Source organism: Macaca fascicularis, chromosome 1 (assembly GCF_037993035.2).
Source record: "Macaca fascicularis isolate 582-1 chromosome 1, T2T-MFA8v1.1".
NCBI classification, from domain to species: domain Eukaryota; kingdom Metazoa; phylum Chordata; class Mammalia; order Primates; family Cercopithecidae; genus Macaca; species Macaca fascicularis.
The window spans coordinates 157,507,969-157,521,615 of NC_088375.1; the positions used below are offsets into that span (position 1 = coordinate 157,507,969).

Sequence of the window (13,647 nt, forward strand, 5' to 3'; positions counted from 1 at the left end):
ACTTGCAAAGGACAGAGTGGGACAGCGGTGTCCCTTGGAGTCATGGTGGTGAAAGGAAAGAAAGCAGCTGAAGATAAGGGCACTACGGGAACAAGACAATTTTTTTTAAGACAAATCCTGCCCCTCCCACCACAAAAAGCACCACTTACTAAAGCAACTACACTTCAGTGAAGCCACAGAAGAGGGTGCTCTTGAACTGAGAAACCTAGTAAGTCAGCTTACCTCCCTTCACCCTCCATGGCAGGATAACTTGTTACTGCTGATTCTGAAAAAGCCAATACAAATAATCCTCAACAGAAAAAGAAGCCAGCACCTTTACAAAGTTACAATAAGTATAAAACAAAATTAAAATCAGACCTTCTTAGTAAATGACACACACACACAGAATGAAAGCACAAATAAAAAGGAAGGAAAGAAATCAAAGAAAAATTACAAAACAGGAAAACTGAAATGAAACATCTGAACATGAATAACCTGTATTAAACAAGCAATTGCATTATGAAAGGATACCATGAATCAGGCATTCAAAAATTCACAATTGAAATGGACAAACAGAAAGATATGTGAAACAGCAGTTGACTGAACTCAGGAAAGTAAATGGTGAAAAAAGAAAAAAATCATCTCAGAAATGAAAAGTAAATTACAAGGTAGACAAGGGAAGATAGATATTCCAGAAGTTCAATAAAAGACATAAAGAATAGAAAGAGCCAAGAAAATGAAACTGAAATAAGAGAAATGAAAATGATCAGAAAGAGAGAATTTTCCATATATTTAGTTCAACACCTTGAACTAGGAAATAAGTGGAAAATTAACAGATATGATATTTAAAGTTATAATAAAACATTTTTTGAAATAAAATGAGATCTGAATCTCCATATTGAAAGGACTCCTGTTTCCCGTGTACCTGGGAAACTTGATCTATAACAATCAACTTTTAAGATATATTATAGTATTAGACCTTAAAACAAAAGGGAAAATAAAGGCCGTCTGAGCTTCTAAGCCAAAAAATTAGTAATTTAAAAATTAAAAATAATTAAAAATGAAAATAATTAACATCGAACCAACTTAGCATCACACTTCTTGATATCAAAATAAAGCAAGAAAGCAGTGGAAATATGTTTTCAAGAAATTATAGAAATGAGTAATCATTTTAATTGATTGTGAAACATTGGATAAGTAAAATACTCATATATCCATAGTGATACTCAAGATTACTTGTGAATTGCATTTGGAAAAAGTGCTGCAGTTATTAAGAAACATTTCAGACATATCCTTGGTTGATAAATATTTTGCTGAAAGATTTAGATGTGAACTGTCATGGTATCTGCAGCTCACTTTTAAATGATCCTGCAAAAATAATATAAAAAATATAGAAATGTGTTTGGAATTTTTCATAACAGCTACATGGCATTATAAAAAGTTATTCAAAACAAATTGCCGGATTTCAAATATTTTTGTATACCCAAAGAATATCTTTTATATTGACTAAGAGACATTTTGTGAGAAAAAAAAAATGTATTTCATCTTATACATTGTTATTTTAGATTTTTGGAATAACCAATGAAGAGTGACTTTGTCATATTTCTTTTATACTCTTAAAATTAATGTCGGTGATTTAATTTTTATTTTTTCAGAAGATATTTATTAAAACTGCTGGTGCCTTAACAGGAATCAAGGCATGGAACCAAAGTGCATAAGTGGTCACTGTCTTTTTCCCACTGCTGACCACAGTAGAAAAGAAACAAACAAAAATACATCATTTGCACTTAAGAATGTCCTCGATAAGGAAGGAAAAATACTGAGTTGTTCGCTTTTTTATTCTTGAGTTGTGTTTATGCATTCTTATTAATATAAGTCCCTTTTTGGTTATATGATTTGCAAAGAGTTTCTCCCATTCTGTAGACTGTTTTTACATTCTTAATTGTGTCCTTTGAAACAAAAAAGTCTTAAAATTTGATGATGTCTATAGAGTTTGTCTGTTTTTTCTTTTGTTGCTATGTGCGTGTATGTGTGTGTTTGCGTGTTTTGTGGGGTTTTTTTTGTTGGTTTGTTTTTTGAGACAGACTCTTGCTCTGTCTCCCAGGCTGGAGTGCAGTGGCATGATCTCGGCTCACTGCAACCTCCATCTCCCGGGTTCAAGCAGTTCTCCTGCCTCAGCCTCCCAAGCAGCTGGGACTACAGGTGTGTACCACCACGCCTGGCTAATTTTTGTATTTTTAGTAGAGACGAGGTTTCACCATGTTGGCCAGGCTGGTCTTAAACTCTTGACCTCAAGTGATCCACCCCCCTCGGCCTCCCAAAGTGTTGGGATTACAGCTGTTAGCCACTGCACCCAGCCTGTATGTGTTTTTATACATAAAGTGAATAAACTTTTAAAAGATACACTGTGAAATGCTTTAAAGCGAGTTTTGTGTGTGTGTGTGTGTGTGTGTGTGTTTTCTTTTGGTCAATGAGTATTTACTTTAGTTTATTTTTTAATTGAGGTAAAAATACCTAATGCTAATAGGTATTAGTTTGCTAGGGTTGCCATACCAAAGTACCAGAGACTGGATGGCTTAAACAACATAAATGTATTTCCTCACAGTCTGGAGGCTAGATGATGTCAGCAGGATTGATTTCTCCTAAGGTCTCTCTCCTGGAGGTGCAAGGCCCAGTGGGATTTGGCCAGTAAAATATAACTAAAACAGTAGACTGTTAAGTAGAGAAAGGGTTGCTGGAGATGAGGCTTGAGTTTGGTTGGAGCCAGGTTTTGAATACCTTTAAGGGCTATGAAAGAAACACCCTCTTTTGAACAGAGTGTACTGAAATATTTTTGTCTCAGAAAATGACAGGATCTGAGAACATTAAGTGATGTTAGCTAATTTTATTGCATAGTTACTTAACGTAGTCTGAATATCTTTATAGTCATTTAAAATTTTTCAGTGGTAGCGTTTCAAAGATTGTTGATAAATACCGATTATTTCAAAAACTTAAACATATGCATTTTACTATATTTCATATTTGACATATTTAAATATTTGCCATATTTCAAAATAGTATTTGCCTTAGCTTTGTGTTTTTAAATTCTCTTTTTCCAGCTATAAGGAAGACCAGATGGATGAGGAACTAATGGAACCTCTGAAATATGCTGAACAACTTCCTGTAGCTCAGATAATACACCAGGTTTGCGTTTCATTTTATTCTTTTGAAAGAAACAAGATTTTTAATCTCTGAAAAGTAATTGCTTTTGTTAGGGTTTTCAGAATCAATGTGTTGTAGCTGAAAGGCATTCTGGGCTGTCTATCCCTATTTAGACTACCCCTATTACAGTTGAAAGTCCCATTCGAAGCACAATATTAAAAGGCTACTTGCTGTTTAACACCAGAATTCTTAACTTACATAAAATATAGGATAAAATAAGGATTATCTTTTGTGCATTATTTGACTACGAAATTTAATTTCAGAAAACTTTCATTTTGACCCATTGTGTCTAGTACTTAGTGACAAGGAAAAAGAGCTGCAAAAATATCATTGATTGTAATTTTTTGGAGTCACTAAAAAGAGAAAACAGTCTTGCCCTACATCCTTTACCCCGCCCCATTGTCAACCCTTGTGAAGTGTAATTCTGCATGTCATGTGGGCAATTTGTTCATTTCCAATTATAATGATTTCATCATCCTTTCTACATAACTATAATTGTTGAGAAGGCAGTGTTTTAAGTATGTAAGCTTAGACTTTGTACTATAATTTGACAGTATATAACCTCTGCCCTGCTGGGCCAGAATCTAATAATTTTAAATGGTCTGTTGACTAGAGTTATAGCCTTTAGACCTAGCAGAATTTTCAGAACTTTACATATTACAGTAAATATTAAAAGCCCTTAAATGGCAGACTTTCTCAGAATTGTTATGAATGTTGATTGTTATTGTGAGTTTTTCCATATGCCTTTTTCTGTCAAAATAATTTTTATTTAGCTGATATGTATTGATTAGAAGTGCCAGTTTGGACTTTATTGAAACAAACAGAGGCTTTTACTTTAAAATGTTGGCTATATATATTTTTCATTGACATTAAAATTTAGTATTGCAATTCTGTGAGAAATTACAAAAAATGATCAGAAATTTGCTCCTTTGGGAAGCTCGTCTGTGCTTGGTAATCAGATCCAGTTTATATGTCAGGAATTCCCCAGTGTTGTCAGAGCTTAAATGACCTAACAGTCTGCAAATGTCACATTTAAAATTCTGTCTTCATGCCTGACTCTCAGCATAAATGAATTAAACAGCAGAGCAGGCAGCAAGTCAATATGTTCTTAACAGTAAGAGTGAGCAATGAAACAGTTTGTGGTTTCCTCAGAATAGGTAAATAGAATCTGCCCAGAACAGTTCACCTAGAATAAAATCTGAAAGAGGAAACAAGAATTAACCTTTAAGATGGTTGACCAGATGAAATGTCAGTAATATTTTTATAGCATGAATGAACCAATAAACTACCTGGTTTATGTAACAGCTGCATTTTGCTATTATACACTGTGTGAATTCCAAGATAAAGAATTTTTGACCCTGGTGAAAATTTTAGATTGTGATTTTTTTGGCAGTACAAGAGACTGTGTTAATTTTAACACTGAATTACAAACATTATATTAAAGTTCAGTAGCACTTGATTCTACTTAATACCTATCTTTAAGAAATTTTACATGATAGGAATTTATGTATTTTATTTTTATTGAATAAAATGAATCCTGTTCTCAATAAAAGAGTAGTCAGGACAGGTCATTGTTAATAGCAGACTCTTCATTTATTCCTTTTGTTATTTCCCTTTTTTGACAGTACTACAACTTAAGTACTGTTACCATTAGCCGGTCCAACTGGTCTTTTAGAAACGTATGAGTTATGTTGTCAGAAATTAACTGATAAGTCCATTATTTAAAAGCAAATTTTCGCTGGGCACATGGTAGCTCATGCCTATAATCCCAGCCCCTTGGAAGGCCAGGGTGGGTGGATCACTTGAGCCCAGGAGTTCAAGACCAGCCTGGGTGACATAACAAAACCCTATGTCTACAAGAAATACAGAAAATTAGCCGGGCTTGGTGGTGCGTGCCTATAGTCTCACCTACTTGGGAGGCTTAGGTGGGAAAATCTCCTGGGCCTGGGATCCAGATTGAGGCTGCAGTGGGCTGAGATTGTGGCACTGCACTCCAGTCTGGGTGACAGAGTGGGACCGTCTTGATAAATGAATGAATGCTTGCAACTTTTTTCCTAAGGGAATAGTAATACATGTGATAATTAGGTTCAGCTAGTTTCACAAAAGCTTTTTGATCTATATCTGAGTTATAGCATTATTGTAGTGCATAATCTCCCCCATAACTATTTTCATGAGAAATAATCTTATACTTTACCTGTACCTGTTTTGGAGCACATGTCATTTCTATTTAAAATAGAATTACTTATTTTTATGTCTTATATATCCTATTTTATCATCTTTCTGGACAGTCTCAGTTTCTTGATATTTCTTTTAGCATCTTGCCTTGTACTACATATACATATCTCTAAATGGATAGATAACATATTTTTAATGGTACCCTGAAAGCCAGGACCACCTCTTTTCCCTACTACCCAGGCACCAGAAGCCAAGGACTCTCACTAGTAGCACAACTTAGAAGCTGCAGGAGAGATGGAAGCTTTCAAAGCAGGGACAGAGGCTGAAACAAGGAGAAATAAGAAATAGAAGAGAGAGGAATGAGTATCAGTCATTTGAGTAATTCATTTCTTGTGTGTGATATTTAAACTGCTTTTTACAATCAGGAGATAGGATTCTCACTACTACCATTTTATACTGTCAAATTATTTACCATTTTTCTAGCCATCCTCAAAAATATGATTGTATACCTAGGAAACCCAGGAGACTCAAGTTATGAACAATAAAATTAATAAGAGAATGTGATGAGATAGCCAAATAAAATTGGCTTCTTAAATAAAATTGATAGCTTCTCTGTATTTGCAGTAAACACACAGAAATGAAAATGGGAAAATTTTTCTGTCACAGCAGTGAAGAGAACTATAAAATAATTACAATTAGATTTAACAAGTAAACCATAGACCTGTATAATAAGAATCATAGAAAGGTACTGTTTCAGAAACAGAAAGACATGCCAAATAAACAATATGATGAAAGTGTAAGTGTAAATTCTGCCAATTTAGCAATTCTAATTAGAATAGAAACAAGTGTTTCTTTTTTAATGTTAGGAAAAAATGACCACATGATTTATGTGGAAGAACAAATGTCCAAGAATAACCAAAGACAGTATATAAGAGAGGCACTTGTTTTACTGGATATCAGAATATTAGCCTAAAGCATCTGTAATCAGATAAATATTATATGGACAAAGGAATAGACAAGAGGATCAGTGGAACACATGGAGAAGTGAATTTCAAACTTTATGGATTCTAATTCATGATAAGAAATATTTCATATACATAATGACTTTTGATGTGTATGTTTGTGTATGTTAAAAGAAATAAAAGGTTTTATCACACACGTATCCTTATTACGTATGATATACTCTATTTTCGTATTCTATTTTATATTTTTTTAAATGCTAAAGCCTACTAAACTGATGTTGTAAGCAACAGGTAGTCCTGACCTGTGGCTTGAAACACACCAGAATCCTAGAGAATCCAGAAAATTTTTTTATTATATTTGATAATTTAATATATGATAAATATATTTTTATTTCAGTAGAAAAGCAGGTAAGCCTCTATTTCATACTATATGCAATGTAAATTTTTTTCATAAAGACAATGTAAAATAAAAATTAAAAATCTTATAAGAACATATAGGCAACCGCTTGTATAATCTGGAAGTAGAGAAGAACTTCTTAATGAACCCTGAAACTCTGAAGATATATTTAGCTCCACAAAAATGGAATATTTTATATGACACAGGTTCCACAAAGTTAAAAGACAAATGTTACAATCAAGACAAATATGTTTACAAAGAAGACAACAGAAAATTCCTTAATATCTGTAATATTCAAAGGACTCTTGGATGTTTATAAAAGGCAAGCAAAACTCAGTAGAAAAAAGATTTAAAAAATTGATGAAAATCTATTTAGAAATAAATGACATGGCCAATGAATGAGAATAGGGAACTTCAAACTCAGTGAGGAAGTACACATTACAAATTCAGTGAAATTATTTAGTGCTCATCAAACTGGCAAAATTAAAACAATACTTTGATAAACAGTTTGACATTTCCTCAAAAGGTTAAACACAGAGTTACCATATGACCCAATATTCCAACCTAGTTATATACCCAAGAGAAATAAAATCATGCAGCTACACAAAAACTTATATAGATATTCATTGCAGCATTATTTTTAATAGCCAAAAAGTAGAAATAACACAAATGTTCAACTGATAAATAGATAAATCATATATAGCATATCTATACAGTAGAGTATTATTCAGCAATAAAAGGAAAGAAAATACAGATACATGCTAAAACGTGAGTGAAACTTGAAAACATATGTTAAATGAAAGAAGCCAGTCACACACAAGAAAACATATTATATGGTTCCATTTATATAAAATGTCAAGAATAGCCAAATCTAGAAAACACATAAATGTGTGCCTAGGTCTGAGACATGGTGAGGTGATGGGGACTGACTAGTGATACGGGGTTTCTTTTTTGGAGTGATGAAAATGTCCTAACTTGGTGGTGATCATTGCATGACTCTGCGAATATTCTAAGACCACTGAATTATACATTTTAAGAGGGTAAATTTTATGGTATGTGATTGGATCTCAATAAAGATATTTTAAAAATCAAAATCACCCATTTCTGTCAGAGATGCTAGGAAAAAGGTACTTGTGTACATTGTTGTTAGAAATATGGATTATTCCTACCTCTTGAGATGACCAACTGACAACATCTCTTCACATATAATACACAGACGGTCCCTGACTTAGAATGGTTTGAGTTAGGATTTTTCAACTTTACTATGGTGCAAAACTGTCACAAGTTTAATGTCATATATAGTATTCAGTAAATTGCATGAGACATTATTATAAAATAGGGTTTGTGTTAGATTATTTTGCCCAACTGTAGGCTAATGTGTGTGTTCTGAACATGTTTAAGGTAGGCTAGGTTAAGCTATGATGTTTGGTAGATTAGGTGTATTAAATGCATTCTCAACTTTATGATATTTTTAATTTATGATGGGTTTATCAGGACTTACAGGAGTATCTGTATACATACTCTTCAACACAGTCGTTCCACTCATGAGAATCTAGCTTGTACTTCTAATATATAAGGAAAAGTACTGCTGTATAAGAATCTGAGTACAGTAATATTTATAGTAGCGTTAATGTGGCCACAACAAACTGGAAACAATGTGAATGCCCCTCAGCGTAGTTGATATAGTGTGTATGATTTTTCAGTAGAAAAAAATATCTACTTTTTAAAAATTTTTTTGAGGCAGGGTCTCTGTCGCCCAGGCTGGAGTGTGGTGGCATAATCATGGCTCACTGAAGCCTCGACCTCCCGGGATCAAGTGATCCTCCCGGGCTCAAGTGATCCTCCCACCTCAGCCTCCTAAGTAGCTAGGACTACAGGTGCATCCTACCACACCCATCTAATTTTTTTTTATTTTTGGTAGAGATGGAGTTTTGCCATGTTGCTGAGGCTGGTCTTGAACTCCTGGGTTCAAGTGATGTAAAAATGTAAAATGTCTATACATTGAAATGAAAAGGCAGACCAGCCTGGGCAACAGAGTGAGACCCCATCTCTACAAAAAAACATAAACTAACCAGGCATGGTGATGGGCACCTGTAATCGTAGCTACTCAGGAGGATGAGGCAGGAGGTTACCCTGAGCCCAGGAGTTCAAGGTTACAGTGAGCTGTGATCACGCCACTGTACTCCAGCCTGGGCAACAGAGTGAGATCCTATCTCAAAAAGAAAGAAAAGGCAGATATCAAAGTGGAAAAATATTTTCCTCGTGGAATTAACATCTTTGTATTATAAAGAACTCTTACAGAATGGCAAGAAAAAAACTGAACAGTCTAATGAACTTACATAAAGAACTCACACAGACATGCCTCAAAAGTTGAAATAGTAGAGGATAATAAACTGATAAAACATGTTGATGTTCATTAATGATGTTAGAATTGTTTATTTTTATCAGAAAGTTTCATTTTTTTTTTTTAACTTCAAGCAAATATATGAAAAGTAGTAATACTCAGTGATGCCTGAGGCAGTAATACTACTGGAGGGGTGTATAAATAGGCATAAATTGAGGACACTGTGGTAATTGGTACCAACATTTGCGAGTATGTTTATAAACTAGGTAAGCATGACAGGTTGAAGACATTTCTATGCTTTACCCTCTGACATTTAGCAGAGTGGAAAAGCTCAGCCGTAACTTCCATCACGCTGGAGTCCTGTAAGAACTAGGCGGTTTATACTGCAGAACCCTGGGAAGATAGGTACCAGGCACCTCAGAGGTTGGGTCCAAAAAGAAACACCCTCTTGTCTTCCTCCCAAGTGTCTTCTTCCTGTTTAGCTTTCAGAACACTGGAATTTAGGCTTATATTTTATTAGCAGAAGATTGAGGAATTCCTCCCGGAAGATACCAGTCAAACCAGAAAGCAGTGGAGTGGTGTCTTCAAAATTATGTGAGAAAATAATTTCCAACTTAAGGTTCTGTTCATTTCCAAATTATGGTGTAAGTATCATAAAATAGGAAAGACATTCCAAGTCTCAATAGATAATTTTTCTTATTCATCCTTTGTGAAGAAGCTACTTGAGATATGATCCATTAAATGAAAGAGCAAACCAAAAATCCTGAGGGAAAATCATCCAAGGCACAAGAGATTGTGCCATCATGGTGAGATGCTAGTGAAATTCCCGTTTATGGTGAAGTGCGTTCTGAGGTGACAATTGTGTAGAAGTTTGAAGAGTAAAGAGTACAAATTGGAGCAAGACAATGAAGGACTCCAAGATGGGTGTCTGCAGTCGGTGGAATGGTGACAAATTATCTAATGTGTCTGACCATGTTAAAAGAAGTTTTAAAGTTGAGTAGATTTAGTTAGAGTGACATAGAAAATTAAGTGAACAGTGTAATGAAGCAACTATTAGTTTCAGTGGTAAAAGTTATGTTAATACAAGAAAAGATATATTATCAATATTTTATGTCTCAAAAGTTACATAGTTATAACTATGAAACAATTATTTAACGAAAATGTGTGATGGTAAGTATGATGACTCGACTGTAAATATGATTACTCGACTGTAATCATATTTATATGAAAGCATCAGAGGCATGGTGTGAACTCAGTAAACTAAGTACTGAATTTAAACCTCCCAGGAGTCTCTCTGTTCTTGGTCCTGATGATTATTATTTCTATTTGTGACACTAAATTTATCTTTACTATCTCAGCTTCTTATATTAAGCAAGCGCGCACGCACGCACACACACACATTTAAACAGCTTGATTAGAAACCTTTTGGTAGATGCTTGCCTGGGGTTTAAGATGTGTGAGAGATTCAATTCTGGGGGTCACCATTATGAGTCAATTTTATCTTCATAAATTTAGGTCCCTCCACTAAGGCAGAGGCTCCATGTAAACAAAGCCATAAACCCGTGTACGCTTTAAAAAACTTTAACTTAATCAAATGTTATGTATCAGTGAATACCTTATCTTTGTGGAGAAATATCTGTTGTTTTCCCCACTGTGTTCTTAACTATCTTCTAGGCTTTCTCTGGTTCCCCCTATTTCAGTTATAAGGCCTCCTACAAATCCTTTAATATTTTGACAAGATTAGTAGATTGCAAGATTTCTATTTTTAATGGCCCTCTGCACACTGCACATGATGGTGGTACAGTATCACCTTACTATTCTCTTTTTTTAAGATAAGCTGCACAAAAGATTAGAGCTATGTATCCATTACAGATTTAGTTTCTTAGAGAGAAGTACTGGGGTCTCCTGCCAGGCTCTTGCTTAAAACATAGATTATCTTGCAGAGTCTTGTTTCATCTGTTCTTTGTTACTCCTTTTTAGTCCTAGAGATCATTTTTTCCAATGTAACCAGTTCGTACAGTATCCTGGTGTGTCCATTGTTGCTCTGTGGGAGTATTCTAGGTATTTGGATGAGACAGTTCTTTCACTGTGCAGGACTGATCTGTGCATCGCGGGATGTTTGGCATCCCTTGTCCTTCTAACTACTGGTTGCCAGTAGCACTGCTTAGTCATTGTGATGCTTAAAAAAAAAAAAAAAAAAAAAAGACCACACCTTTTCTGAGCTCTTCCCCACCTTTGGAACATAGTACCACCTCAGGTTGAGGACCAATACAGGTAATTTGAATTATTTGCAGTCTCTGCCCACAGACAAACATTTTATTTGTATAATTAGCCTCTTACTCTTGTAATTGAGATATTTCAAAATATGTATAGTTGAGAATCTCTTTTCACTTTTCTGCATTTTGAAATGTTGTCCCAGGCTGTGTAATTCTAGCTCCTTACATTATGTGACATGGATTGCAGTAATTTTTCAATTCTTCTGTTTTTATTTGTCATTACTCTTCATGTTGTTCCACTGTTGCAATTTTGGCATTTTAGTGTTTTTCCGTTACAGTAATACCTACCCCATTACAGCTAAACTTTACTAAAGGTTGACTGAAATGTCTATCAAGTAGAAATCTCTGCCACCTTCTTTTAAAAAATGTGCCTATTGAATTATCAATATCTGGAAACTCATCAAAAGGATGCTGAATCCCTAGCACTCTGTCTGCCTCAGGACTGACTTATATTGCTTTAAAATCATGTAGCGCTTTCCCTAACCATAGCAACTTTAAAATTGATGTCTAGTGAAAAATAATACATTTTTCATTTATTTTTATTCAAGTGATGAGGCAAGTAATGAAAACTAAACTTTTTGAAGGTCATGGACTAATCTCTTAATATCAGATATGTTTTTAAATTAATATAAATTAACATCAACTTTCATATTATAACTTACTACAGCCACTTCCAAAAATGTCACTTCTCAAGGGATAAATGCAAGGGTAAAGCTGTTTGAGAATGACAATCAACATTTTAATAATTATCATCAACTTTAAGTTTGAAAATGTTTGGTCCACCTACAAATTTGTCATTACATCCCTTTTCTGATATGTGAAATTTCTATGATGGAAATGGAAATTTTGTCACTAGTGGTAAGTATTCCCAAGCAGAAACAGATACCTGTTTTCACCAAATTTATAAAGATTTTTAAACTGAGAATAGTTGAGGAAGCATCTGTTTCTTTTCGTTTTTGTTGTACAACTGTAAATAGGTGCAAAACATATTTTATAATTGATAATGATAATGATCATCCGAAAATAACTAGTACCGTTGATGAAATTGTTCCCATTTTATACATGAATTAACTGAGGTTCAGAATAGTTTAAATAATTTGCCTAAGGTCTTCCATCTCATAAGTGGGATAGCCAGAATTTGATTCTAGGTCTGTTTGACTCCAAAATTTATCTTCTTAACTACTGTGGTATACTTCCTCCTTATGAGCATTTTTTCACGAAGGCTTTGTCTCCAGAAAATTTTGATGAAGGAGATATCAACAGGTGTAATTCATGTTCTGATTAATTGAAAATGTATTTTGGAAGAATAAGTATCAACAGATTTAGTTCAGAATTCTTCAGCAAATGAGTATCATTTATTTAGATACTGGCCTAAAGAGAGTTACCTTCTCAATTCTGTTTGCAGTTGCTTTCTTCACCCCAGCTGCACTTGACTTCCCAAAGAGGGTTTAAGACATGTAGAGATATGAAGAGATGTGGGTTCAAAAAATGATAGGGGAGAGTGCTAAAGATTAGCTTTGCTTATTTAAAATTTTACCTATGGATGGCTCACTTGAAAAGAGAAAGTTTCTGCTATGTGGTCACCTATTCTGAGGTTCCATGTAGTTTAAATGGTACAGTGGCCTTCAGAATTTAATAGGCATTTGTGAACTATCTGGATAATCTAGCCACCATTCATAACATGATTTTCAATAAAATCATTTTTAATTTCCAAAAAACTGATGATAAGGAGAATGTTTAGAATATAACTCATTCACTGGTTGAAGATTGCCTGTACTGTTTTTTTAATCTCTTCCCCACTACTGTGGGCAGCTCATAGTGGAATGTCCAAAGTGGTGAGAAAAGTGAGTGTCAAAGAGCCTTGATAAGCATTAACTTATGAGTGGACCTTGAATGCTTGAGAATTAGCTACATACAGCTAAAACAATTAGTAATTAAAAACAACTAGACAGATACACATCTTCACAAGTCAAAGTAATTCAGAGTTCATCACATTTAGAACGCAAACGTCCCTAATGAATATTAGACATTTGACCCTTTGTATTGCTTTGAATATTAAGATACTTGGTAGTAATTAACTTTACTCCCTTTCTATTACATCTTCATCAATTTAGTTACTAACAAAGAGGCTTTCAAAAAAGTTTTTGGTGCTTCTTCACAAATAATATATAATAAATTTTTCTTTTTCTTTAAAAATTTGTTTATAAATATTAAAGACATTAAATATGCTTTATAATAGATTTTGACTTTAATAAGACATGATAGAAGCATAATGACTATTCTAAATTGAGTTTTGATCCTTTAAAATTCATT

General features: G+C 34.1%; 1 protein-coding gene across 4 annotated transcripts in view; it reads left to right on the plus strand.

The window, feature by feature from the left end:
- The window catches only part of PIGK (phosphatidylinositol glycan anchor biosynthesis class K), a 114,298-nt gene that overhangs the window by 83,762 nt on the left and 16,889 nt on the right, over positions 1–13,647 (plus strand). For all 4 annotated transcript variants that reach the window (XM_074003494.1, XM_074003486.1, XM_005542982.4 and 1 more), the window contains one exon: positions 3,078–3,162. In XM_074003494.1, the coding sequence (XP_073859595.1) occupies positions 3,078–3,162 (85 nt within the window). The remainder of the gene's footprint in view (positions 1–3,077; positions 3,163–13,647) is intronic.